Raw genomic sequence first — 26242 nt, 5'->3', positions numbered from 1 at the left:
CCTACTTTTCCTGAGAGAGGTTTTGGTAGGTAGAAGGATGGGGTGGTGAAGGGGCTGGGAGAAGGTGGAAGAAGTAATTGGGGAACTAAGGGGCCAGAGCCCTCCTCCCGACAGTTTTCCTCGCCAGGTCCCAATACTTTCTGAGAAGGAATGAGCGGCGCGCGACCGCCGGTCCGCCAGTCGGGCTCCGACACAAACACACGCACGTGCGCCCCGCCCCCGCCGCGCGCACGCGCCCCCAGGCTCGGCGGCGGTGACGGGCGCGCGCGCGGTGTTCGCTGCCCCCACGCCGCTCCCAGCGCTCGGATCGCGGCGCCTCCCGCTCCCAGCACCGCTGCACGCCGGCCCAGCGGACCCGGAGACGGTGGCCGTGGTCTGGGGGCTCCGACGGCGCAGCGGTCGAGGCTGCGGCGCGGGGGGAGCGGAGCGGAGCCCGGCAAGTCCCCGGGAGGCGATGTTGCCGGGCGCGGGCCCCCGCGAAAGGCGGGCGCCGCGGCAGGCCGGCCGGTGAGGCGCCGCCAGGGGAGGCCGCGACGGAGCTCCCGGACCCGCCATGGGCTGAGACACGTCCTCGCCGAGCAGGTGCAGTGAGCAGAGGTCCCGCGGGGGGAGCCCGCCCCGACAGGCCCCGGGGCCCCTCAGCCCGGTTAGGGCTCGCCCTACCCAGCCTGTGCCCCGTCGACCTTCCTTCAGCTCCTCCCCAAAGGCCCTACTGACCCTGCCTCCAGACCCGGGCCCTGCAATCCCTGTAACCCCAACAGTCCCTGACGCCCCGGCGATCCCCATCCTCCGCTCCTGTGACCCTAGCGCAGCAGGCCCTTGTGCCCACCTCCTCCTCGGTCCCAGTATTTTGAGCTCACCGCCTGCACAGTGCTTGGGAACTACCCAGCATCTCTTCCTTTCTCTTCTAGCCCAACGGGGATGGGGCCGCGGGGTGGGGGGGTGGGGGAGAAGAGGGGAAGGCAGGAAAGTCGGTCCTTCCTGCCAGAGGCCCCAGTGACCACAAACCCATCCTCTTTCTCTTAAGCCTATGGTGAAAGTGACCCTTCCTTACCCCACCAGAACATGCCCGGGTGACTTCCTCCCAGATCTTCCTTGTGGCCTTCCTCGCCCTCCCCAGTGACACTATGCAACCCCAGTGTGACCTGCGAGGCCTCTGGCTCCTGCTGCTGTCCTTGTTCCTGCTCCTCTTTGAGGAGGCCAGAGCTGGCCGTCCCTTGGTTAGCTGTCCAGCCGCCTGCCTGTGTGCCAGCAACATCCTCAGCTGCTCCAAGCAGCAGCTGCCCAACGTGCCCCACTCCTTGCCCAGCTACACGGCGCTCCTGGACCTCAGCCACAACAACCTGAGCCGCCTGCGGGCCGAGTGGACCCCCACGCGCCTGACCCACCTGCACTCCCTGCTGCTGAGCCACAACCAGCTGAACTTCATCTCCTCTGAGGCCTTTTCCCCAGTACCCAACCTGCGCTACCTGGACCTCTCCTCCAACCAGCTGCGTACCCTGGACGAGTTCCTGTTCAGTGAACTGCAGGCGCTGGAGGTGCTGCTGCTCTACAATAACCACATTATGGCAGTTGACCGCTGCGCCTTCGACGACGTGGTCCAGCTGCAGAAACTCTACTTGAGCCAGAACCAGATCTCCCGCTTCCCTCTGGAACTGGTCAAGGAAGGAGCCAAGCTACCCAAACTAACGCTCCTGGACCTCTCCTCCAACAAGCTAAAGAACTTACCATTGCCCGACCTGCAGAAGCTGCCCGCCTGGATCAAGAATGGGCTGTACCTGCACAACAACCCGCTACACTGCGACTGTGAGCTCTACCAGCTCTTTTCCCACTGGCAGTACCGGCAGCTGAGCTCCGTGATGGACTTTCAGGAGGACCTGTACTGCATGAGCTCCAAGAAGCTGCACAATGTCTTCAGTCTGAGTTTCCTCAATTGCAGCGAGTACAAGGAACGTGCCTGGGAGGCCCACCTGGGTGACACCTTGACCATCAAGTGTGACACCAAGCAGCAGGGGATGACCAAGGTGTGGGTGACACCAAGCAATGAACGGGTGCTAGATGAGGTGGCCAACAGCACAGTGACGGTGTCCAAGGATGGCAGTCTTCATTTCCGGCGGGTGCAGGTCGAGGATGGGGGCGTGTATACCTGCTATGCCGTGGGGGAGGCTTTCAATGAGACACTGTCTGTGGAGTTGAAAGTATACAATTTCACCTTGCACGGACACCATGACACCCTCAACACAGCTTATACCACCCTCGTGGGCTGTATCCTCAGTGTGGTCCTGGTCCTCATATACCTGTACCTCACCCCTTGCCGCTGCTGGTGCCGGGGTGTCGAGAAGCCTTCCAGCCATCAAGGAGACAGCCTCAGCTCTTCCATGCTTAGTACCACACCCAACCACGATCCTATGGCTGGTGGGGACAAGGATGATGGTTTTGACCAGCGGGTGGCCTTCCTGGAACCTGCTGGACCCGGGCAGGGTCAGAACGGCAAGCTCAAGCCAGGCAACACCCTGCCGGTGCCTGAGGCGACAGGCAAGGGCCAGCGGAGGATGTCAGATCCAGAATCAGTCAGCTCGGTCTTCTCTGATACGCCCATTGTGGTGTGAGCAGGATGGGTTGGTGGGGAGATTCTGCCCCAGGAGAGGTAATGCACCCCTGAAGGATATGAGGGGATGGAAGAGAGGGCTAGCTGCCCAAGGGAGTGGGCTCCCCCCGAACTCAAGGGAATTGGTCACGGTTACAGCAACAGGCAAGACCCCAAGCAGGGTGTGGCTGCCATGATTTTCAAATATGGATATGCTAATTCTCAGGCAAAAGCTACACCCCTATCCAGAGCCCTGACAGTTCTCAATGTGGTGGAAGAAGAGGAGTGTATCTGAGCTGGTGGGAATGAGGAAGGGGTGGGAGGAAGAGCGGATTCCTTAAACTTTTTTGAGGTCATCCATAGCTCCTTAAGAGAAAATTATTTGGAAAAAAAAATCATTTTTTCCGATCTCTGCCCACCCACACCTGCGATGTTGTGTGTGCTGGCGGGAGCTTCCACAGCAGCCATGTTGGGGGAAAGCTATGTTATCTTTGACCAGGAAGTCACACTTCACAGCTGGGGAAATTGGAAACCTTTGGAAAAACGAGTCAGGAAAAGGCTGAGACCTTAATCAGTAACACTCCCCAAAGCCGTTGTAAGACTTCCCACTAATGCCTTCCTCTTTCTGGATGAGCCCTGGGTGGATGGTTCTTTGCAGGAGCCTGGCCTGTTGCCTGTCAGATACGGCAACAATGTGAGATGTGGTATCTGTGCCTTGTCCTGGGACCAGTGGTACAGAGGGGTACAACATGAACCGAGGGGTCCCTGTCACAGCATAGGTGCCAGCACAGAACTTGGAGATGGGGGATAAACTCCAGATTGGCTAATTCCCTGGTTGGTGAAACCCTTGGTTAGCATTTGATTCCCAGCACCTGTGTGTAGCACCAGGGTGGAGGGTGCTGAAAGCAGAGCTTCTGTGGATGCCTGCCACAGACGTGGGATGGGGGCCTCTTTGCACTAGAAGGAGGAGGGTAAATCAGCCTCTATTATGTAGCATCCAGCTGGACCTACCTGATTTTTTTGTGTATGCCATCTCTTCATTCAGTCTCCTGGTCAAGTTCAGGTGGGATTCTGAGTGTTCCCTAATATGCTGCTCTGCAAAGGAAGGAGTCCGGGAAAGTCTGGCCCCAGCTGGGTTAGATTGGGCTCGGGGATGGAGGGGGCCGGGTATGTATCTCTTCTGTGTTGACAAAGCCGCTTTGCTCCTCTCTTAGAGATCTCAGCCCTGCTGCAAGGCCAAAGCATGGGATCTCATCATCCGAGGAGATGGAATTGAGTGGTCTCTGCCACAGAAGAATGGCAATTTGGAGTGTGGCTAAGTCTTGCCCTCTCCACGAGGTTCCAGGCAGTCTTGTAACAGACAGTCAGTGGCACTAAACTTTGAAAAGGAGACCCTGTCAGCCAGAGGTCTGTGCAGTTGTGGTTGTCAGGCCCAAGGGACTTAAGAACAGGCCCAACGTTCCATTCCAACCCAGTTGCAGGATACTTTGGGTATAGAGACAACAACTCCCTTTGACTCTACTGCAGGCCCTGGGAATTGGTTGCTCTGAGCTTTGGCAAGGGGACGAGCAGGGCCAAGGTGAAAACGTTCTCTGACCTTGGTCTTTTCAGTCTCTCCCCTCTCTCCCACCAAGTCTCCTTCCATCGGAAGTTCTCCAGATCTTCTAGTTGTCTGATCTCTCTTTAGGTTCCAAGAAGTGTCATTTACCTGCGGGTGAAAGCTGCTTGCTAGGAGGGCCTAACTCCCGCTGCCTATTAAGATTCGGGGAGGGGACTGGAACTCAACGTCTGCTTCTTGTCTGTTCCCGGGATGTCAAGACTGCTGTCCATCCTTTATTAGTAACCTAGTTTTGTCAAGAGAGGTGCAGCATTTCCCTCAAGTACTTGCATGCTCATAGGGATGCATGCTTATAGGTCTGCATGCACCCCAGCACCTTGACTTCCATCAAGACAGTGAGTCTTCAGTCCCCACTAACGTCCACTTCCAGAGTGGTTTCCACCCATGTGCACAACTTCATGCACACAATTTTCTTGCCCTGTAGGAGAGACAGTGACCATGCCAGGCTCCACAAATACAAACTTTTGTACTTTAGATTTCTGAACGGCCTGAAGCTTCACCCACATCTCCACGACACTGAATAACTTCTCAGCAAAGGCTGGAGTTAGGAGAACTACAGGTTGAAGATCTTGAGAGGAGGGGTGATGAGGAGCTAGCTGGCTCTTCAGACCCCTCAGAAACCTTCCTTGGATTAAAGATGATATATGTGAGAAATAAATGTAGAACTAGGTCAGTGACAGACCCAGAACACTGGCAGGGGACCAGGGAGCTGTAAGTTGCTCTTCCTGTGTTAACTGCCCTGGTAAGACAGGGGCAGGAGGAAAAAGTTGTCTGGTTATATTTCAGAGACTTCTGAAGATTCTGATACTGAAGCTATAGGAACCAGGACTCCCTCCTCAGACTTACCAGGGAATCGGGGAAAAATCTCACCTCCATAGTGCAGCTTCCCCTCTAGGCACCATCTGGGGCTCTGAAAATCTTTAAAGTGAATGTCAAATGAAGTGGGTCTTCTGGGGCCTTCTAGCTGAGTTCCTGAGGACTAGGAGGGCCATTTGCTTCATAAATCCTACCCAGTTTAGGGCATAATATCAATAAAAGGCCCTGAGGATCTAAGTCTCCCCACTGTATCCACTAGGTTGGCCAGTACCTACCGGTTTGAGAGACTGGTAGACGTGCCTGGCTGCCCCACCAAGAGACTGAAGTGATGAGCCTCCTCCCATGGTTTCAGTTGATAGAACCCAAAGGTAGCTTTCTACCTGGGGGATCGGGTACTCAGCGTATGTAAGCTCAGTAGAACCCCGTGTAGGAAACTGCTAGCTCTGGTTATAAAGGTCGAGCCATCACCCCAACTCCCATAAACCAGACGTGTCTCCCAGGAAGCAGGTGTCCCTGGAGACAGAACGACAGGGCTGTACAATCTGTCTGTGTGATTATTTGTGATTTTTTTTCTTTGCCTGTATTTATGAGGCTCCTAGGAAGGAGCCAGGAGCAGGTATACCCCAGCTGGGGAGAGTAAAGCCAACTGATTCCAGTTTTCCGTGTGTCCTTACCTTTGTACTTCCTCGTAGCCCTGCTGGCGGAGCAAGCAGGCCTCCCCATGTCCAGGATCCTAGTCTTCCCACTTATGTACTCTCAGGCTGGCAAACCTTGGAGCCTCTGGGCTCTGAAAACTAGACAATGATCATTAAACCTGGCTTGAGTCTCTGTTCTGGCATAGTCTGTGACTGGTTTATTTATCTTTTCAGCCTGTGGCTGGGGTTCACTGGACCTCAGAAGGGTGTGGCCTGTCTAGGGGGAGAAGAGTTAAATGCTGTTATAAGGGCATTGAATCCACATGGGTTGAATCCACATCTAGGCATTAAGATGGACCAGGGGTCAGCCAACCTTTTCTGTAAACAGCCAGACAGGAAACGTGTTCAGCTTCGCAGCCCATATAGTCTCTGTTACAACTACTCAGCTGTACCGTTGTGGCAGGAAGGCAGCCACAGACAGCACACAAATGAATGACTGTGGCTCTGTTCCAGTAAAACTTTATTTATGGACATTAAAATGCGATTGCCATATCATTGTAACATGTATTTGAGGTTTTTTAACCATTTAAAAATGCACAAACTCTTACTAGCTCACAGACCATACAAAACCAGACAGCAGGTTGGTTTTGGCCAGCAGACCATAGTTTGCCAACCTGGCAGATATTCTCAAAAGAAATGTCACTGATGCTTTAGCAAGAGAGAGTTTAGAAATTCCATGACTTGGGGCTAGAGCCTGTAAATAAAGAAGGCTTTCTGGATCCCTGGGGAGGAGGGTTGTCTCCCTGAAGAGTTCTCTTAAAAGTCTGGATCAAGCCTGCAAACTGTACCATGGAAAAATGCTTGGACTGGGTTAAAAGAAACGATGGGAGAGCAGGTCGGTTTCACAGTATTTTGATTATTACCGGTATATGTTCATGTCGTGAATGGTAACCATCTTAGTTTGGCTTAAAGTATATTAATTTAATAGGAAGGTTATTATTCATTGACAGTGTAATATGTCCTAGGCATTGCACAGAACACAGAAATGCGGTCCCCACTTTCTTGGTACAGAAGACAGCTTACCAGAAATTGGACTGGATTCTACTAAAGTCTGAACATGCAGTTTCTTTGGCTACTCTCTTGGTAGGGGATTGTCATGGTAGATTCCACAAGGGAAGAGGAAATGGTATAAGGAAAAGAGAAACTAAAAGAATCAGAATTTGGGGAATTCCCTGGCGGTCCAGTGGTTAGGACTCCACACTTCCGCTACAGGGGGGCACGGGTTCAATCCCTGCTTGAGGAACTAAGATCCCGCAAGTCATGCAGTGCAGTCAAAAAATAAAATAAGAATCAGAATTTGAATAATTACCTAATTTCTTACATTGATAAAATCTTGACCAAAGGACAGTCCTCCTCTGTCTGGAAAGCTGTCTTTTTCTCTTCATGAGGAACAAGTAAAGTGGTGATGGATGGAGAGACCTCACAGCCAGCCACATCAGACCAGTCAACCTTGGCAGTCAATGCAATGACAGATGTTGATGCCAGAGCACCCCTAGAGTCTACATTTATATAGTATTTTTTAATCTTTCCAAAGCAGTTTTTGCTATGGCTGAGTTTAGCCAAGAGGGTGAGCTGATAAAGAGAACAGATCTGGGGAAGACTACTGAGAGTTCTCCCCTGTATTTTGGCCTGTGCCAAGCCCTGTCTCTGTGCCTGAAACGTTTTGATACTCCTTTCTCCATCATCCCAAGGAATCCGTGGCTGCATCTCTTCAACCCTCCCCTTCTCCCCCCTTCCCCAGCCCCCCAGGGAGTTCCATAGGTTCTGGCCAAGATGTGCAGTTTTGTCTGCCATGTTTTGCAGCTCTTCCCCTAGCTCCTCTTAGGTGGCACTGCAGGAGAATGGATGAGGTTAGTATGATGGTTACCTTTTAGAACAGAAAATGGGAGTTCAGTGGATTGCCCAGCCTAGTCTCTCTTCCATCTGATCTCTCAAACTCCTTCCCTTTCTGCAGATGCAGCTCTTGTACCCCTTATCTTGTCTCCCGGGCAACCGCTGGGGAAGCGTCACTTTTCCCACCCACACTGCAGAAAAGTCTCAGGCCCATGCAGTAGTATGGTTAGCTCTTCTGGTCTGGCTACAGTGAGCCTATGCTGGATGCTTCCTCTCCCCAGGCTTCAGAGAGGAGAGCTAAAGCAGCTGCCACGTCAAGCCCTTTCATCAGGCTTATATATTGTTGTGTGGAAAACATGAAGTGTTTTCCTGCCCTGAGGGCTTCCAGTCAGACATAGGCTTTGTTAGTCCCACAATCACAGAGGGCATGGAGAGAACCAACCTTTAGGACATGAGGCCCTGCAGGAACTTCTAGGTGCCCTACAGCACTGACCCCAAAGTTGGGGGGGGGTGTGTATGCATGTGCACACCCGTACAAACATGCACACAGGACTGTAGCTGGATAGAACTTTGTGCTGCTTTTCCTGCACCTCCCACTGCTCCTTCACTTGGCCGTAGTTTGCTTTAGGCGTGGACCTAAGCAGAAAGGCCGAGCCCAGTCTTGGGCATCCTTAGAAAGCACTGTGAGATAAGTGGGAATCTGCTTTAAAGAGAGGGGTGCTGGGGGCCTCTCATGTATACTCAATGAGACAAAGTTGAATCCTCTGGTACCAGAGACTAGCCTGAAGTAGCTGCTTAATCTGCTTTTAACAGAGGTTTAAAAAATCTGGGAAATTCTAATAGCAGGTAGATTAAAAACCGGAACTTATTCCCTGCACATTGGTAACTTAGTCAAGCCTTCTGGGTGGGTGGGTGGGTAGGGAGAAGGCGGTCTTACTGGAGGGAATGGAGGAAATCTGTCTGCTTTAAGCTTAGCCCAGTGCTGGAGACTGTCTACATCAAACCACCATCCAGGGCAGTTCTGGGCCACTATCCTCCTGCCTTTCAGCTGTGTCTTCTCTGTGCCTATGCTTTGCTGAGGCCATGACTGCAATGCCTGACTAGTGTTTCATTCCTGGATCCCAGGACAGAGAAAAATAAAATAAAATAAAACCCACCAAGATTAAAAAACAAATACTGAAGCCTCTGCGCTCCTGGGGTGCCTGCCTCTCTGTGTCCACTCCAGGCAGACTGCTGGCTGTTCTCAGACCAATGGAATGGAAAGTATCCTTCTTCTAATTGAAACATAACTGCTTTCATGGCGTGTGTATGTGTGTGTGCATGTGCGTGTGTGTTTTAATTCCAATAAAGTCCTTTGAGGAGGAAGGGGCTGTGATCCTACTCCAAGAGCCTGAAACAAGGAAGGAGAAACAAACCCGTGAACAAGCCAGGGGTTGTGTCTCACAGCTCCCCACCTCCACGCTGTGCCTGGGTGAGGGCCTGAGGCAGCCTGTGGCTATGGGGGAAACCAGAGGGCTGGTGTGGCAGTGTTGTGTCCATTGCTGTGTCCAATCCCTTCCTGGATTGTCTGCTCCGCCTTTCCCTCAGAAGAGCAGAATTAGGTAGGAGAAATTTAGATAGACTTGTGACCAGGAGCTCCAGACTAAGACCAGCTCCAGGAACTTCAGGCTGGACCTGGGGGATAACTGACTCCCAGATTTGCAATCAGCCCTGTGACTTGAAAGCACTAGCTGGCAGCACTCAGGGCAAGCTTCACTAGAGTCATAGCCTTGGTGGCATTCCTGACCTTGCATCTAGGAGGAAATGTCTGTGTTCTCCAGTGATGGCCAGCAACACAACCTCTCAGAGACTTGGGTCCTCTAAGCATCATTATCCATAACTGTTTATTGCCTCCCTAAAAGAAGCATAAAACCCAGAGCCAGGTTGAGTGAAAGAGAGATAAGGACAAGCACGTAATACCACCTGTTTACATCTGTTTAATGCTTTGAACTTCCCAATGCCTGTTAACATAGCATTCTGTCATCTAGCGCTCACAACATCCCTGTGAGATAGGTCAAGCAGTAAGTGATTTGCCTGTGGCCACACCAGTGTTAGGAGCTGGGTAAACCCAGACTGCAGGTTTCCTAGCTCCCAGGTCGATTCACTTTTCACTTCATGATACGTAGGCTCTTTATGCCAACCAGACGCAGGGGCAGCGGGAGCACTGAACCAGACGCCTCCCTGCTCCCTAAGCCTGCAGAGGGCCACCAGAAATGCTGAGGGAGTCAGGGGCGTCCCCTGGAGGCCAAGACAGGTCAACAGAAGGAAGGGCAGGGGTACTAGAGGTTCAAGGTCAACAGCCACCACTACCAGTGTCAGTGGAGCATGTACTACGTTCCCTACATCTTGACCTTTGTCAGGTGAAAAGGCCTTATTAGTTTACTCAGAGGATGCTCAGGGCCCGCTCCCAGAGGAAGGATGAGGCTTGGCTGGGAAGTGAGACTCCTGACCCCTCCTCCCTCTGCAGCCCAAGAAGAGGGGGAAGGTGAGGGCTGGCTGACTCAGCCTGCAAGTGCTTAGAGATCTGGAGCTGAAAAGCCCCAGCACTGTTCAGCTAATGATTATTGTTAACTCCGAAAGGGTCTAGGCATAGCAGCCAGCTGGCTCAGGAAGAATGCCTGGATCTCCCACGGTGAGGTTTTAAAAACAAGACCCACTGGCAGCCATGCCCAGGGGTGGAAGGGTGGGGACGATGAGAAGGGAGGGACAGGCCGGTGTTGGAGTGGGGAGAGGTAGTCTGCGCTGTGAGAGGGTGCGGACAGAGGAGGCACAGGCTGGCAAGAGATAGCAGCCTACCTTTGATGCAGCTGAAAAGCCAAGAAGGTGAGGCTGGGAGACTTCCCCAGACAGAGCTCCTGCCATTCAACACCACCCCCCAGCCAGGGGCAGGGCGGGGGGAAGTGTTGGGGTGGGAAAGCGGTGGCTATGGGAAAGATGGGGGCTTTGGGGTGGTGCGTGAACCCAGAATGGTGATCCTATTACCATTTGGATTTAGATACAAAAAGCATCTATATTTCTAATGTCCTCAAGGCTGAGTTTGAATGTAATCATATTCGGAATCAGGACTTAGTGAGCTTGATATGCAAATTTGTGCAAATGACACAGAATTTAAAAAAACTTGAACACCCTGGCTTTTTTTTTTTAAAGGCAAAACAGGCTGGCTACTAGCAGCTTTCCCTAGTTAGGGGACAAGGGCAAAAGGGCAGCCATTTGCTTCTCCCACAAGGCCTCTGCCTCACTCCTGAGGAGCCCAGATAACACCCCAGATGGGGAGATACAGGGAGGTGGGGGGATAGAAGGTGTAGGGAGGAGGAAACACACAAGCAAGAGGCATATGCAGCCGTCAGCCCCCGAGATCCCAGCTGGAGGAAGAGTGCTCTGGCACTGAGGTCTAATGGTTGCCCAGCTGCTGCCCCAGGATGTGAGGGCAGGTGGTGATGGAAGGAGAAAGGAGGGGAGCGGAGGGAAGTCCCCCTACAATCTGGCCAGCTGGGAAGAAGGGCTCCTCCTGGCGACCTCCTCCCTATACTGCAATCAGACTGGCTAAGCAGGAGACCACCTGTGCCCCCCTCTGCCCTGTGCCTCTGCCCCCCCACCCCCAAGGCCTACCGGTCAGAGAAGTGACAGCTGGGACCCCTTCCTCCTGCGGAATATAAATGACTTCCCCCTTCCTCCCAGGGCTGGGAATAGACATCAGCTGGCACTGCCCACGCAAACTGCCGGCTGTCAGCCAGCCTGCCCGCTCACCAGCCCCCGCACCACCTGGGAGGAGGCAACACCTCAGGCAGGCTCGGGCTTTATGGTGTTGCCTGCTTGGCTCCCAGAGCAAGCTGGTGAACCCCACCCAGCCTTCCTACCCTGCTATAGACAGAGTAAGACTCCCAGCACTGACTGTGGTGGGCAAGGGGTGATGGGCTCCCTGATCAAAGCGACCCTCAGTGAGAATCTCCTCCATGCAGCCCCAGCAACCATCTCTCCCAAGTTCAGAACACACTGAGGAGTTGGAGAGGGGAGAGAGGTCAATGAAAAAGACAGGAACAATCACCCTCTGCATAGCAGGGGTCCCCCTTGAGATGCTCAGGGTCTGGAGAGCTCCTAGGAGATGACACCTGACCCGGGAGGATCCTAGTGAGGTCCGCTCAGAGAACCCCTCTGCCCCTGCAGTTCTCACTCCTGTACTGTTGAACCATACCAACCTCCCTGCTTCTGAGCCACCCAGAAAGGAGGTCTTGAATCTTCTAAAGACCTGAGATATCCAAAATACTGCTATCTAGGAACATCTACCCCTGCTCCTGGGACCTAGAGCTCCAGGCCCTACACCCCAGGCCTCCCAGAGTTCCCACTGAGCTCTCTCTACCAGCCTTAACACCAATTTCCTGGCTCAGCCGTTTTCAGTATTTGCCATGGTCTACGGAGGTCCCAGCTCCCCGACTGAGCCAGACGACAGTCAACCAATCTAGCAGCCAGCCCTTATCACCAAGGGCAGTCTGGGGAACTACTGATACTTTCAGTTTGGAACAAGGAGGGGTCTCTGCAGGGAAGAGAGCCCAGCCCTCATTTGCCAGCTGGCACCAAATTCAGCCCCGTCCTGGGCCAAAGAGCTGGCAAGAGATGACACTTGAGGAAAGCTTAGCTGACGAGGGGAGAAGGGGAACCAGAGACACTTTGTTTTCTCTTAGATCAGAAGAGCCCTGCCCCATTTCCTTGACTCTTATTTTGTTCTAACAGCTTCGGAAGAGCTGCACGAAGCTATGTGCTAAGGCAAGGACCTGAGCCCTAAGAAGGACAAAACATGAGATGTTCAGGACTACTTTGCCACTGAGAATGGATGTCTCGCAGCCCTCAAGCCCAGATCCTGAAGTGAGCTGAAGGACGTTCTTAGCTGGGCTAAGAAGCCCAGCCGAGGCTTAGTTAAGCCAATGCCCTTTTGCTCCTACAAAAGTTTTAAAGTGACTTTAGTGCCTTTACTGTCTTGATGTTCTGGAGACCCTCACCTGGGCCCCCTCTCTCCACAGTGCCTGACCCCTTGTCCCCTGGTGCAGGGGCCAAATCGGCACAGATTCCTGAAAGGCCACGAGAGCAGACCTGTCCCTCCAGAGGGGTAAGGAGGCAATGAATGTAAGAATTACACTCTGAGTCTGCTGAGTGGGCCAACCCACAGTTCAGACCTGGGAGGGTGTTCTGTGACATCAACTTGACAGACACTGAATGTTAAGAGAAATTGTTTAGAAACAATCACTCATTACACAGATGAGGAAACTGAGGTCCTGAGACATGTGACTCGCATCAGGTCCCACAATAGCGTGTACAAGGACCACACCCCATAAACAAGACCCATTGGCTCTCTCCACTACACTGCTTTCTCAAAGTGACCCAAAGAGCCATAGCTGTCATTCATAAGTTACAGGAATCCAACTTTTCACCAGGCATGCAAGCAAGAAATGACTGCCAGTACCATCACCACCACCACCCGACACTTCTGGCTCCCATCAAGAGTGGAGGCTTCAGGATCAAGCTCCCCATCGCCTTTCACTTGCGCCCCATACACTTCCCCATTTGGGCCCACTGAGTCATCTGTCAGCAACAGCAGTTTGGGTTTCTGCAGCCCCTAGCCCAGCTAAGAAATACAAAAACCCTACCACTTCTGAAGTAGATCCCTGAAGGTCACCAAAGGAACCACTGAAGTCCAAGTCAAGTGTCCCATCTTGATTCACAGTTTGGAGGAATTCACATTTCCATTTTCTTCCTTGGCAAGTAGAAGCTGGAGATCTGGTGCATGATTACCAGGGCTGGATAGAGGGGCAGCGCCAGACACAGGTACCAAGCTGCACCTTTGATCTGGGCCTGGAACCACACAGAGTGCATACCCAGGAGCACTGTTACCATAGCCATTAGGTAGATCACCAGTCCACATGTCAGATGGTAGAGCTTGAGGCGAGCCACCCTTGAGACCCTGGCTGCCCGGGGACAGAGGAGGCAGAGCCCACACAGTGCCTGGACGCTAGTGGCCAGCAATGTCAGAGCCCCTACCCAGCTGTGCCAGGACACCAGGTGGGGCAGCTCACTGCGGGTCCTGCTGGAGATGATAAAGCCCAGGCCCAGGGCTGCACAGAGGATGGCTAGGGTCTGCCCCGCCCAATGGAGTCGGATCCGGGCCTTTCGGGAGCAGAAGAACAGGGAGTGCTCAGGCGAGAAGAGTAGGATGGCCTCAGCCATGCAGAGGCAGAACTGTGAACACAGGAGAGGGCCAGTGAGCCTCAGACCCAGCTTGGAGGCCTAAGAAAAAAGAGGTGCCCTCCTACATCCAAACAAGGAGGACAGAGGGTGGGGGCTAAAGAACTCCCACCAGGACCGCCTGCCACACAGGTCCGCATTTGTGGGCAGAACTGGGAATCCATGCTAGAGCGGAAGTCTCATCATTCAGGCTGACATCATGCCCCCACCTCCACCACAGACAATGACCCTCATTTCTTGACCAATGGGAACAGCAAATGTTAAACTTCCTCCTGAACTTTGGGAGTGGGGAGCAACTGGATTGCACCCCTTCCACTTCCTCCTTTCAGGCCCTAATGGAGAAAAAAATGGTATCTTCCATGTCCTCCCACCCCCTTAAACCACCTGACTACCTACAGCCCAGCCCTCCATGTTTCCTGATCTCACAGGTAGCAGGGAAAGATGGGGCCCTGGGCATTTCCCCCCACCTCTCTGAGCCTCAGAAAGGCTAAGCCTTCTGAAGGCTGGATGCTTCCTTAGGGGCATATCCAAACCAATCACCTGCAGAAAGAAGCCCAAACTCACCGCCAAGGCCATGAATACAGGGTGCCAGGAGAAAAGACCTAAGAATCAAAGAGAACAGACTGACGACTGGGCACCGTTGTTTCTACCCCTGTGGCTGGCTGGAGCCCAAAGAGTCTGGCTGGAGGGGAAAGGTCAGAGGAGTGTCTCCAACCCTAATGGGTAATCAGGAACTCCGGGCAAAGTGGAGCAGCCAAAGGGCCTTAGGGTGAGTAACCAAGAGGGCAAACATACCACTTTGGCCTGCGTTCCCCATTCAGCACCTCGCAGCTACCAGCCCAGTCCTAGAACAGACCTTGGCAGCCCTCCTTTACTTGTATCATCCACGAGGGCCTTTGCTTATGATGAACTAGTGAGTTCCATTCACTTCAGTCGCCTCCTCTCCTCCCATCACCCAAAGCCCCACCCTTCCAGGCCCCACCCCCAAGGCCACGCCCCACCGCGCCCTTACTACCCCTCCCTAGTCCGCCCATCCACAGCTAGGGTCCCCACTCCACGCCTCTTAGCGCTCCCAAGCGCTGCCCCTCCAGCATCTCGGCTCCGCCCCCTTCCCCGCCCCGCCTTGCACACTTACTCGTTCCTGGCCGGGACAGCACTGTCAGAAAGATGGTGAAGCCCAAAGCGACCAGGTGCGCCAAGATCCCACTGCCTCTCCGCAGCCACCGGGTCAGTCTCGGCTCCCTCTGTGGAGCGGGAACCAGACCTACCTCCAGGGACTGCATGGCGGTGCCCAGCCGCCCCACACTTCCAGCTGCCAGGGCACGTCTTCCGGGTTTGCGATCGCGGAGGCGGCCTCGGCTGCGGGAGAGGCTCCTCCCCGGGACGCCGCCGGCAATGCGGCGGTTCGTCCACAGCGCCCTCTGGGGGCTGGGGGAAAGCGCATCCGTCCTGGAGAGCCCCGAGGGCAGAAGGCGACTGGACAGCTCCGGGCCCACCGTGTGTCTTCTGCCCAACTCATGTGTATCTTTATGTCTACCCGGGCTGACGGGGCTTATGTCTCAAATAGCCTGTGGAAACTACATTTACGACAACTTATTTCACCCGAATCACAGATTTGGTATACTGAACCAAGAGTGTGAAACCAGTGTTTTGAACAGTTTTCCAGAAATACTGGATTTCCCTGGTTGCCCACTCTCTCCTGCCACCTCTTCTTCTGTCTTGTTAAGGGAATAAGATCCCTCCCTGCCTAAAAGCAAGGAGACGGAAAGGACAGGAGAAGGCTAAAAACTAGTGCCCTGTGCCTGGTGAATTCAGGTTTGAGGACCAAAGGAGGGACGTGCAACAGTCGTATCCCCTGTCTGCACAGTAGCTGTTGTCCCCAGTGAGACAAATGGAAAAACTAGGGCACTCCCAGCCCTTGCCGCCTCCACACCATCTGCTCAGCCCTGGGGAGCCAGGCGAACCTGAGGGGCTAGGGCCTCCCACACAGCTGCTGCCTCCCACACCAAGGGAAGTTCTGTAAGTGAGGATACCTTTTCCCTTCCTGCCTCCAAAAAAGGGTGTGGTTCAGCTTAAGGAGGCCTACCTGGGAGAGGCCGTACCCCTTCCTGAAGGGTAAACCCACAGGCCATGGAGAAAGACCAAAACCAGGCTGTCCCACAGAAATCAGGGACATCCTGAGTGCAATTACCAACTCAAGCTCCAGTGGTTGAGAAAATAAGGCTACTAGTAAGAGACAGAAAGGGCTGAAGAAACTGAGGCAGAAATTCAGAGACAGGACGGAGGAGCAGGATTGCTGGAAGACCAGAAAAGGACCACAGGCGGACATCCACAGACCTTCAAGGCCAAGATCCAAGAGTAGAGACAGAGGTGTGGCTCCCCTCCCCCATCAAGTTTCCTTTCCCAGCGGGACTGTAGTCCCCTTGCTCGCTCCGAGCCACATGCCTCCTCATCCTAAGACTCCCCCAGTGATACAACCCCCAGCCATTTCCACAGACTAAAAGGACAAAAATATACGAGTGTAAGAGATTTTTTTTTGCAGGCAAGTGACGGGAGCTGGAGTCTGACTGCCTATCATCTCAGCCTCCTGGGGAGCAGCTGGGGCCAGTAAGGACACTCATTTTGTTACATTTCTTTCCTTCCTTTTCTACGTTTCTGTTTTTATATTTTCTTAGCAGCAACAGAACAGGGAGACAGTCTTGAGGTATTTTAAAGAGTTTTTTTTCTTAAAAAAAATAATATAAAGTTATAAAAAGCGGCAGCAGCCTGGGGCCCGGATCTGGAGGGGAGGAGGTGCTGGCGGCTCCATCGCAGTGGGCAGGCACTTTCTTGTTAATGGGCTTTTGACTGTAGGAAGACAAGAGGCAAGAGACAGGGTCGGGCTGGGGGTCTAACTGTCCTCCTATCCAGCAAACTATGTGGGCCAGAAAAGCTAAGGCTTGATTTCCTCCTGCTGGTCTTGTGAGTAAAGCTGGGCAAGGGGGAGGATGAATGCCAGCCCAGCAGAGGCAGCCTGGAGATCACCCATGCACACGTGTGACAAAAACACACTCAGGCCCCATGCAGCTGTCAAACTTACTACTCTCGTATGGGCACCAAAGGTGTTGGTATGCATCTGGCCAGTGCCTAAACCAGGAGGGCATCTCCCCTTCCCACCTCCAATGCGTTCCTCCTGGCTAAGGTCATATGGATAGCTCATCGCATGCTACTCCAGGGCTCCCATCAGAAGAGGCAAATAAACCTGGCTGCTGGCTTTACCAGAAACCCTGGAGAGCTTGCCTGCCACCTCAAAACCTGGCAGTGGGTATATGTATAAGATGGGCAGACATGCATATGGGGACCTTGGGTTATGTCCCTGCCCTTTCATGCCCTGATGCCCAGAGGCAAAACCAAGGAACAAGACCAGCCCACCCAGCCTGTGCGCAGCGTGTTAGGCCACAGCTCAGGGACCCAAGCTCAACCCCACTGCCCAAACCTTTCTTATCAGAGCTCATGGAGTCCAGCTTTCTCTCCTTCAGGGAACAGAGGTAGCTCCAAGTCCTGGAGTGAGGGCCACAGCCAATTCAGAAAGTGGCCCTTTGATTAAAGCAAGCAGGGGAAGGGGGAGAGGCAGAGGCAACATCTCCTTAGCCCCAAGGAGAGGGCTGGGGATAGGGGAAGGCCCACCAAGCAAAAGCCGGGGTCACCTCTGCCTAGAGCAGATGGCCCAGGAACGCTCTCTCAACTTCCCCAGTCTTCCCTTCCCTGCCAGATGTTTACTTAAGCACCTCTTTTTGTCAGGTGCCTGTGCACTCCAACCTCATCCATCCTGACCCTTCCCTGCCCCTGCTCTTCAGGGAGCTGGGCTGGTACCTTCAGTGTAGAACACTTCTCCTCAAAGGCCAGGGCTGGACCCGGCTTCTTGCGGCGCACAGAGCAGGCCGCGTCGGCAGGGGCACCAGCCTGGCAGTGCTTGGCCTTCACTGGCCGGCAGTAAGTGGCCAGGTTTTTCCGCTTCTTGGCTACCTCCTCCTCAGAGAGGCAGTTGGTCGGCAGGGCCTTGGCCGGGTGTCCAGCCGCTCCCTGGTTGTCCAGCTGAGAAGCCTTGACTGGCATGGGGGGCTGATGAGGGGAACCCCGACAGTCCAGGGGCCCTGCCCGCTTCACTCTTGGCTCCACCGTCCCATTAAGCCCCATGCCCAGGCCTGTTTTAGTCTTGGCCGAGAGGCCCCGGCAGCCAGAGGGTTTGCCTTTTCCAGTGGGCTCCAGGACGCAGGTCCGTTTGAAAGTGGTGGGCCCAGGGGATAACTTTCGCTTTCGAGAAGGAGCCTCCACCTCGAGCCCGTCCTTGCCTTTGGATGACTTGCTGGCCTTGGAAGGTGGGAGCTTGCTGAAGGACGGGGAAGGTGTGTTGGCAGGCAGTGGTGAGGTGATAGCCTGGCTCCCACCCATGCACTCCGCCTGGCTGCAGGCGGCTGCCACGTTGGGGGAGCCTGCAGGGTAGCCAGGGCCAAGGCTGTCCTTGGTGGGGGGCGTGGAGGCTGGGCAGGCAGGTCTGGGGGGTGGGCCTGGAAGGCGGGGGCAGCTGCCCGTAGAGGATGGGCTCAGGGGAGCAGATGGCGGGGAGCTGACAAGGTGGGATGGAGGCTCAGCCGCCGGGGGGATCTTCCTGCAGCAAGAAGAGAGCCCCACTGTGATGCCAAGCAAGCAAGAGGGCCTCCCCACCAACATACAAGTCTTTCCACCCACGTAGAAATGGCCCACAGAGCCCTGGCAGTGCCGCCCTCTGCTGGGAAACGCTGGAACTCAGGGATAGGAAGAAGGCACAGGGAAAGGCAGGAATGAACTAATATACAGACCCTTTAAAAACCTCACTTTAAATCTCAGGCTGGACATCCCCTATCCCTACTTACCCAAAAGGTACTGGGAGTGATTGGTGAGAGTTAAGATTCACTCCCAGGCGACCCATTCAGGCCCTGCCTTAGCCCAGCTCCAGGCTGCCAAGTTTCCCCACCTCCTGTTCACCCTACCTGGGGTCTTCCTGGCAAACAGCCAAGCCACATCTACAGGTATGTGTGACGAATTAGGGGTTCTGAAGCCCGTGTATGCCTGGGGCCTGGGAAGGGAGGTTCTGGGGCCGAGAGACTCACTTCCACATGTGTGAGCTGAGGTGCCGTTCCAGCATAGAGCTCAGTGCCGAGCAGAACCGGTCCAGCCGGCGGCTAAACACGTAGCATCCTGGACTCACCAGCCGGCTCCCAAAGGTGCAGAACTGGAGGCAGAAGGAAGGCACATGGTTAAAGGGGCCTGAAATACAGGGAGGGCACCTTCACGTAGGATCTGACCTCCTCCCCACATTGTGGGCCAGGAGGACTGGCTCCCCACCCCCAGGTCCCTGCCCCAGGTCCTTACCGCCTGCGGCCGAGGGGGCCGGGTTGCATAATGGCAGTCAGTGGGGAGGTGGAGGTCATCAGATGTCCCCTCCTCCTCACTCTCCTCGCTGGAGGCCTGGGCACCACCCCGGGGCAGGGGGAAGGGGAACAGGCCTGGGTCCCCATCACCGCCACAAGGGCCTTCATCATCCAACTCACTCTCAGAGGAGGCCCGGGACCTGGAAGGGCCAAAGGGGATGTGAGGGTGATGTGATGAGAGTGGGTCACGGTGGGTGTGTCCCTGAACCTGCCAAGCTCAAAAAGTCAGGGCAGACACCCTGCTGGGCGATCAGACAAAGAGGAAGGAGGACAGGAAGGGAGGGAACAACAGAGCTCACAGAGTAAGAGCCAGAAAGATCAGGGGCCACAGCTCCCAAGGGGTTTTCTCCCCAGCCCCTTCACTTCCCTGGCCCTGCCTCCTCAGGGGGAAAATCTGCTTCACATTCGCCTCCTCCAGAAAATCTGAGTATAACCGCACCCAGCTCTGGTCAGCCCAGTCAATTTTCTCAACCCCCTTCTTGCATCACATATTCCTGTGAGCCTATCTGTGAGCTGAGCCTATGTTTCGTGTCTGCCCCCATGTTACAGGCAGAGATGCGTGTGTGTCTCCTTCCGCAAGGCAGGCTCTCCCCAGGTTCCAGCGCAGCCTCTGCACACGAAGGGGCCAGTGAATTAATACACAGTAGGACTGCCTCACCCAGGACCCTGACCCTTTTGGCTCCCCAATTACCACTTTTGGCCTGTTGGAAGCAGCTGGGAAAATGGTTTTTCCTCGGTGTTGGAACACTACAGAGAGCCTGGGGTACTGCGGTATGCCGGGTTAGGAACAGGGAGTCACCCACCTCCACACCACCGCCAGGGGCCCCTCCCCACACACTCAGGGTGGAGTGAGCAGCATCTTCCAGGGCACTCCCTGGGCCTGTCTCCAGGGGTTCCTGATGGCCTGGGGCCAAGTGTCCCCAGGTAAGATGGGCGCTGGATCCTGGACGTACCTGGGCAGTGCACAGTATGGGTAGGTCTGCTTGGCACGAGCAGAGAAGGTGCTACTGGGAGCAGCCACTGCTGCCACAACCTGGACTGAGGAGGGGGGCTCCTGGGAGGGGCGCTCAAGAGCTGCCTCCTTGCGCCCTGGGCTCTTCTCCTTGGGAGACTCCCCTTTGCGGGAGTTGGCCTTCAGCTCTGCCACCAGCACGTCAAAGTCCTTGGCTCGGCCCTGGACTTCCCTGCGCTGGTGCACGGAGTGGATCTAGAACACAGCAGGGGGGAGGGTGGGGAGGGGCTGAGCAGAGGTAAGGGGCAGCGGTGTGCTCTGGCCTGGGCAAGTGAAGAGACTGGGCGTGTGAGTGTGGGTGTGTCTGTGTGTCCTTGTTTCACTTCCTAACAGGGCCAGAACCCTCCTCTGGAGAGGGGGATCTGGAAGCCACCCCCTGCCCGCTGTCCCCACCTTGGGCCCAGTATGGAGAGCCTCCCCTCCCCTTGCCTGGTCTGGGCTTAACCCCCATCCCTTCAGCTGGATCTTGGATGAGATCTCACTTGCTCTCCCTGCCCAGGGCCCGTGTCTGTGCAGAGGGACTGGGGATTACCTTGCAGGTCAGCAGGCGGGTACAGATCTTTTTGGTCTCTGGATTTATTACCCCACACTGCCTGTTGAGGTCGCACTCCTTCCCTGTGGGGAAAGCGGTTCTCATGAACCCCAAGGCCATTTCTGGGAGGGTCTGGCGTCTTCAGGCCAAAGGCCTGGGAAGAGCTGGGCCTAAGGCTGGAGAGCCTCTGGGCCTCAAGTCTGGGGCTGCAGCCTTCCAGAGATACTCCTCTGGGCAACAGCAGCTCTCTGCTGGGTGTAAGAACCATCCCGTCCCCATGCCAGCCCCGGCACTCTTTTGGGGGGCCCCAAGTCTCAAACAGGGCAACATGTACCAGGAAACAAAAGCAGCTACAGGCATCTGGGATGCCAGGGAAACCAGCTATGGGAGGCTTCTGGTGCCCTGGATCTAGACGAGAAAAGAGATAAAGTTCAACAGCCCAAGGTGAGGAAAAATACCTTCACCTTCTTGGGCACAGGCTCCCATGGCCTTAATCAGGAGACCTGGGCTGAAGAGAATCTTCCAAGAGAGCAAGCAGGTCAAGTGAGTGTCCACGTCAAGGGATGACCAGGGGCTCCTGTACCCTGGCACGCTGTGATGGCCAAGCCCACCCTTTCCTGACCCCCCTCTCCATCAGGCCCAAGGACAAAGCAGTCCAAAGGAGTCCCCACTCTACCTTCCTGACCCCAAGACCACGACTACTCACGAGCCATCTTCCGGTGGGTTTTAGGGGGCAGCCTGGCCCCACCAGGCTCCTTTTCAGACGGGCTGCCTTCAGCCCGGTGACTGGAGCCCTCGCTGGGGGTTATCTCGATGCTCCCTCTGCCAGGAAGTTCTTTAGAAGGGGATGCCATGGGGTTTTTTCCAGGGGAGTCCTTGGTGAGGCCAGCCGGCTGGCTGAGGAAAGCAGAGGGCGGAGCCACCCTGATTCCATGTCCATCAGGCTTCGGGAGACTGGACATCTTTTCCAGATTCACCACAGGCACGAAAAGGCTATACATGGAGAGAGGGTGCAGGCTGGGAGGTAGGGAGGCTGGGCCTGGGCCCCAGACTCTAGCCCAGAGCCATCTCCTTTCCCAGCCCTGGAACTTGGGTGGGCTCCTGCAGGGGTGCAGAACATGGGAAAAGGGGACCCCATATTCCCTGGAGCGAGTAGAAGGGAGCTGCAGAGAGAGATGGCCGCCTCCCGCAGTGAGCAGTGCCCATCGCCCCACAGCTGCCTCCATGTGTGCCAACCCCTCCCTGGGCTTGTCTCAGGGAGCCTCCAGCCTTTCCTTACCAGAGGTTGTCCTTCTGGGTCTTCTCTGGAGGCTGGTGGCCACGGCTCCGGGACCCCTGGCCCTTCTCCCTGGAGGAGGTTTTGGTGGAACCTGGGGCCCTACAAGCTGGGCCCTGACCGTTCACTACATGGCATTTCTGAGAGCTGGCAGGGGCTGGAGGTGGGGGTGGGGCCCGGGCGTAAAGCTTGCTGAGCGGCCCATGTCTTCTTTCTGTCACCAGGAGGTGGAGAAAGCAATCGAGGTGAGTGGCATCAACTGTCTCCTTCCCCAACCTCCCAACCCTGCTCACAGACTCATGATAGAGAACCTGGGGTTTCCAAAGTTTAGATTTTAAATTTGCCTCCTTCCCATTTGAATTTGAGCCTTCAAGACTCAAAATTCTAGAAATCAGCTTCCTGAACCTCTTAGCTCTTCCCAGACGCTAGAACTTTACTCCACCAGATGCTAAAAGGTTGCTTAAACAATAACCCCAACCAACCACAATCTGTGAAGCTCCCCGCCTCCACCTTCTTATTCCCAAAGCCTCCCTCCATTACTCACATGACCTCCCAATTGGCCCTGTCCTCAGAGTTCCATGTTCCACCTTCCCCTGTCCCCTCTATCTCCTCCCGAGGGCTCCCCTCACCGCAGTGCTTCTGGAAAGCTTGAGGCTTCACCACTTGGCTGCAATGGTTACATACAACCAAATAGAAGTCGTCATGGGCAGGGCAGTGCCCGAAGATGGACATGTCTGCAATGACAGAAGCCCTTATCACTGGAGCTGAGGACACCAGATTTTCCCTGTAAGATCAGAGAACACTCCCACCCACCACTCAGATGACACTTCCCCTCCCAGCTGATATGACAAGCTTTATATTGGATGCTTCCAGCTTCCAGAGTTCAATCTAACCAGTCCCTAAGAATGTGGGCTTTCAGGTGAGTGGGCACCAAACACCAATGATTAGGATCTCCCTCAATAAGTCACAGGAGCCAGGGGAATAGGCTGACTCAGACCTAACAAAGTGAGAATCCCCAGACCTGCTGCTTCAGGCAGCCACCTCCTGGGTTGTGGTGGAAGAAGGGAAGGTGGTCCTGTCTGCCCTGGGCCCCAGCCCCAGCATGTGTCAACTCGCACCTTCTTTAATGAGGGTCATGGCATCCAACTTCTTCAGGTTTTTGTTACTCTCCTCCAACTCAGCCCCTGGAGGAGAAACACAGCTCAGAAGGACCACCCCCATCCCAGAAGCCCCATCTCCCATCCGACCAGGTCCTGGGGCCAAGCAGGAGGAAGCTCTCACTACTTGACAAGCACCTGGTGCTCAGGACCACTTGGAGAACCTTTCAGTGGATCTTTCTCAAGTGCCCATTCTTCCTTCACCTGCTGCCTCTGGAATGAGCTGGCCCCATGAGGAGGGATCCAGCCACCTTTCTTATGGATCCTTCATTCCAAGGTACAGTTCAGGATTCCACTGCTGACTAGTTGGGTGACTATGGGTAATTATCTCTTTTCTGGGCCTGCTTCCCCATTTAAACGGGAAACAGTCCTTAACATATTTTACTACAGATCCCTGAGTCCCTTCTTGAGATTTCTCAGACAGGTCCTTTCTGCTTTTCTGTGGCATCCCAAACAGATAATCTCCTAGATCCCCATCCCCAATTTTGTTCCACCTGTGTTGCCATGGCATTGTCAAAGTTACACCTAGCTTCTCAGGTCCTGCACTGATAGGATGGCCACAGAGGAGAGAAACTGCTGTCTTAGGGCCCTTCAGCATCTTCAAAGTCCCCTTGATCAGCTATGCAAGCCCTTTTCCTCTTAAGAGGGGGTTTGGGCAAGGGTTGCCCTTGTACCTCAGTTTCTGGGTTGATGACAAAAACGTTTTAGCTGTGCAAAGTAGCTCTTTCCCCATCCCCCTATCTTACTCCTCTCCCCTCCCTCCTCTCCGCCCCCTCCCTGTCCCTTGGAAAAAAAAATCAATTCTGAGTCACCAAACCCGTCTGATTCCATTTCCGGTTCTCAATGCACCCAGACCCTGACAATGGCCCCATCCTTGCCCACCCAGCATGGGGCAGTTCTGGGGTGGCCTGAGGCTCCCACTTAGGTCTGCTTCTGACACCTACTAACAGACGTGCACCTTTCTAGAATGAGAAGAATACTGACAGTCTTATATAATCTCCAGATATGAGGGGTGGTGGGTTAGGCATGCAAGAAACAAGGGGCAGCTCCCACTCTTAAGTCCATTAAAATGCAGTGATGGACAGAACTGAGCTGGGAGTTGGATGTCTCAGAGGAGAACAAGTGTCATCAGAGACCGCTCCATGTGGTCTCCTCCTCCACCTCTTCTCACTTGCAAACTTCTTCAGGGGTGTGATGCCTGCTGTCACCCCAAAGGCCACGAGGCCAGATGCCCCCTGGGGCCCAGGAGACAAAGATCAGGAGAAGGGGCTGTCAGCCCGCTCACCAAAAGCACTCAGGGGCCTAGAGAAGGTGGGGTCAGGGGAGAGAGCCCGGGAGGCAGGGCAAGAGGCCCGGGAAAGGACGGAGGGTTGGAGGCATGTATGGATGGACGGAGGAGGAAGGAAGGGAGGATGGATGGATGGATGGACCGACGAACTAATGCGGAGGAGGCGGGGGTCTAGTGGCACTGCAGCCGACAGGCAAACGCCGAAAAGGAGCAAAAGGTTTAGGGCAGAAGGCGAAGGAACAAGGGGGGTTGGGAGGGGGGCACAGAAGTGGGGTGCGTGGGAAACACGTGGAGAGGACTGTTGCGGATGGGGAAAGCTTGAGGCAGGTGCAGAAGGGGCGGAAGCTGGAGGACAGCAGGCGAGAAGAAACATAAAAGCAAGCAGATGTGGGGGCAGGTACTGGGCAACGGCAGAGGCAGACGTGGGCAGGGTGGGCTGCTGGAGAAGAGCCGGCGCTAGGACCCGGAGGCGCGAAGGTGGAGGAGCGGGCGGGCACTAGGACCCGGCGGGTCCTTTGTTTGGGGGGCCGGGGAGCCGGACGGCGGCTCCCGTCGGCAGCTCCCCTCTGTTGGCGGGGGCCCGGAGGGGGGGAGGGGAGACAGTGATGGGGTCTTCAGACTCTAGGGGTGCTTCACTCACCGTCGGCCGCGGGCAGCTCGGCCCGCTCCACCCACGAGCTCCAGCTCTGTCCCGCGAAGTCATCGAGACTCGGCACCCGCCGCTCCAGAGCGGCCATTGCTGCCGCCGCGCGTTCACGCACCGCCATCACCGCCGCGGACGCGCGCCCGCCCCGGCGCCGCCGCTGCGCGGCCCCCTCCCCCCATCCCTGCCGCGGGCACGCCTCCCCTCTCCCTCCCACCTTTCCAGCTCACTCTTTGCGCAAGCGCAGCACTGGTTGCCTTCCCCTCACTCTCCCTGCCGCATAGCCTTCTGGGAAACGTAGGCTTAGAGGTGGTGAGGTTGCCTACTGAGCTTGACGAGAGAGCCCCTCCAAAATGCACAATTGCGGGGGAAAAAGAGACCAAAGCCCCAGGACCTCTGCTCCTAACCGTTGTGAACCCATTCTTTGTGCTACCAGCCCACTCTCTTAAGTTTCGCTGCACACAAACCCCAGTCCCAAACCTCTCTCTGCCCAAGATGCCCCTTTAAACCGTGCCTCCGCCAGGTGGCTGGCGCCCATTCCCGGGCTGGCGGCCACGAAGCGACTTCGCTTCCCCGTAGATCGAATGCGGTAGGTGCAGGGAGGTGGGCGCTGTGAATCAGAAGGGCAAAGGGAGGGGGTCTGTAGGATGTGCTGAAGGACACAGGGGTTGGAGTGGGGGGAGGGTCCTCAACTCTCGGGTTGTGCCTCCTGTGTGGCAAACCCACGCTGCCCTGACGCAGAGGAGAGGGTTGAAGTGGCGTTGTCTGGGTTTGGGAGGACCTAGCTGAGCTGAGCGGGATCACCTGTCAGGATGACAGAAGGCTATCTCCGAGCCAGAGCCAGCCCCGGAACTGGGGTGGCCCCGAGGCTGCTGGTGTTTGCAGCATCTCTGCTGATCCGTCTCTCTCCTCATGAGCACTGCGATCGATACCCTGTACCGCCTCTTCCCAAACCCTGGCTGGACCCTGACTCCATCCATCCCTTTGGCTTCTTTTTCTAACGAATATTTTCTCTGCTGGCAGGGCTGCTACCAGAGCCTGGGCACAAGGAGATTTCTCATC

The 26242-nt window shown here is 55.2% G+C and overlaps 3 protein-coding genes across 11 annotated transcripts; 1 reads left to right on the top strand and 2 right to left on the bottom strand.

The window, feature by feature from the left end:
* Positions 1 to 275: 275 nt before the first annotated feature.
* AMIGO1 (adhesion molecule with Ig like domain 1) lies at positions 276 to 12454 on the top strand. 3 transcript variants are annotated; one of them, XM_067727152.1, is made up of 3 exons: positions 276 to 582; positions 1063 to 2647; positions 12317 to 12454. In XM_067727152.1, exon 2 carries the CDS (start codon positions 1128 to 1130, stop codon positions 2607 to 2609), a length of 1482 nt encoding a protein of 493 aa, XP_067583253.1. In that variant the 5' UTR covers positions 276 to 582; positions 1063 to 1127; the 3' UTR covers positions 2610 to 2647; positions 12317 to 12454. The 3 variants fall into 3 exon arrangements, with proteins under 3 accessions (XP_067583253.1, XP_067583251.1, XP_067583252.1); XM_067727150.1 differs by lacking the exon at positions 12317 to 12454 and having other exon boundaries at positions 1063 to 5853; XM_067727151.1 differs by lacking the exon at positions 12317 to 12454 and having other exon boundaries at positions 1028 to 5853.
* CYB561D1 (cytochrome b561 family member D1) lies at positions 6222 to 16380 on the bottom strand. Of its 3 annotated transcripts, none has more exons than XM_067727155.1 (3): positions 14958 to 16380; positions 14363 to 14424; positions 6222 to 13816 (listed from the first exon to the last, which is right to left on the bottom strand). In XM_067727155.1, exons 1-3 carry the CDS (start codon positions 15103 to 15105, stop codon positions 13316 to 13318), a joined length of 711 nt encoding a protein of 236 aa, XP_067583256.1. In that variant the 5' UTR covers positions 15106 to 16380; the 3' UTR covers positions 6222 to 13315. The 3 variants fall into 3 exon arrangements, with proteins under 3 accessions (XP_067583256.1, XP_067583257.1, XP_067583258.1); XM_067727156.1 differs by having other exon boundaries at positions 14387 to 14424; XM_067727157.1 differs by lacking the exon at positions 14363 to 14424 and having other exon boundaries at positions 14958 to 15097.
* Positions 16381 to 16521: 141 nt separating this feature from the next.
* On the bottom strand, positions 16522 to 25338 carry ATXN7L2 (ataxin 7 like 2). Of its 5 annotated transcripts, none has more exons than XM_067727144.1 (12): positions 25178 to 25337; positions 23211 to 23276; positions 22722 to 22826; positions 22096 to 22306; positions 21523 to 21809; positions 20817 to 20899; positions 20226 to 20479; positions 19214 to 19412; positions 18952 to 19073; positions 17675 to 18470; positions 17298 to 17398; positions 16522 to 16669 (listed from the first exon to the last, which is right to left on the bottom strand). In XM_067727144.1, the coding sequence occupies exons 1-11, from the start codon at positions 25302 to 25304 to the stop codon at positions 17306 to 17308; spliced, it is 2343 nt and encodes a 780-aa protein (XP_067583245.1). In that variant the 5' UTR covers positions 25305 to 25337; the 3' UTR covers positions 16522 to 16669; positions 17298 to 17305. The 5 variants fall into 5 exon arrangements, with proteins under 5 accessions (XP_067583245.1, XP_067583246.1, XP_067583249.1 ...); XM_067727145.1 differs by having other exon boundaries at positions 17298 to 17362; XM_067727148.1 differs by lacking the exon at positions 22722 to 22826 and having other exon boundaries at positions 25178 to 25338.
* Between the last annotated feature and the right edge of the window lie 904 nt (positions 25339 to 26242).

This window comes from Pseudorca crassidens, chromosome 2 (genome assembly GCF_039906515.1).
Source record: "Pseudorca crassidens isolate mPseCra1 chromosome 2, mPseCra1.hap1, whole genome shotgun sequence".
NCBI lineage: Eukaryota > Metazoa > Chordata > Mammalia > Artiodactyla > Delphinidae > Pseudorca > Pseudorca crassidens.
This window is presented reverse-complemented; position numbering and strand designations above follow the sequence as displayed.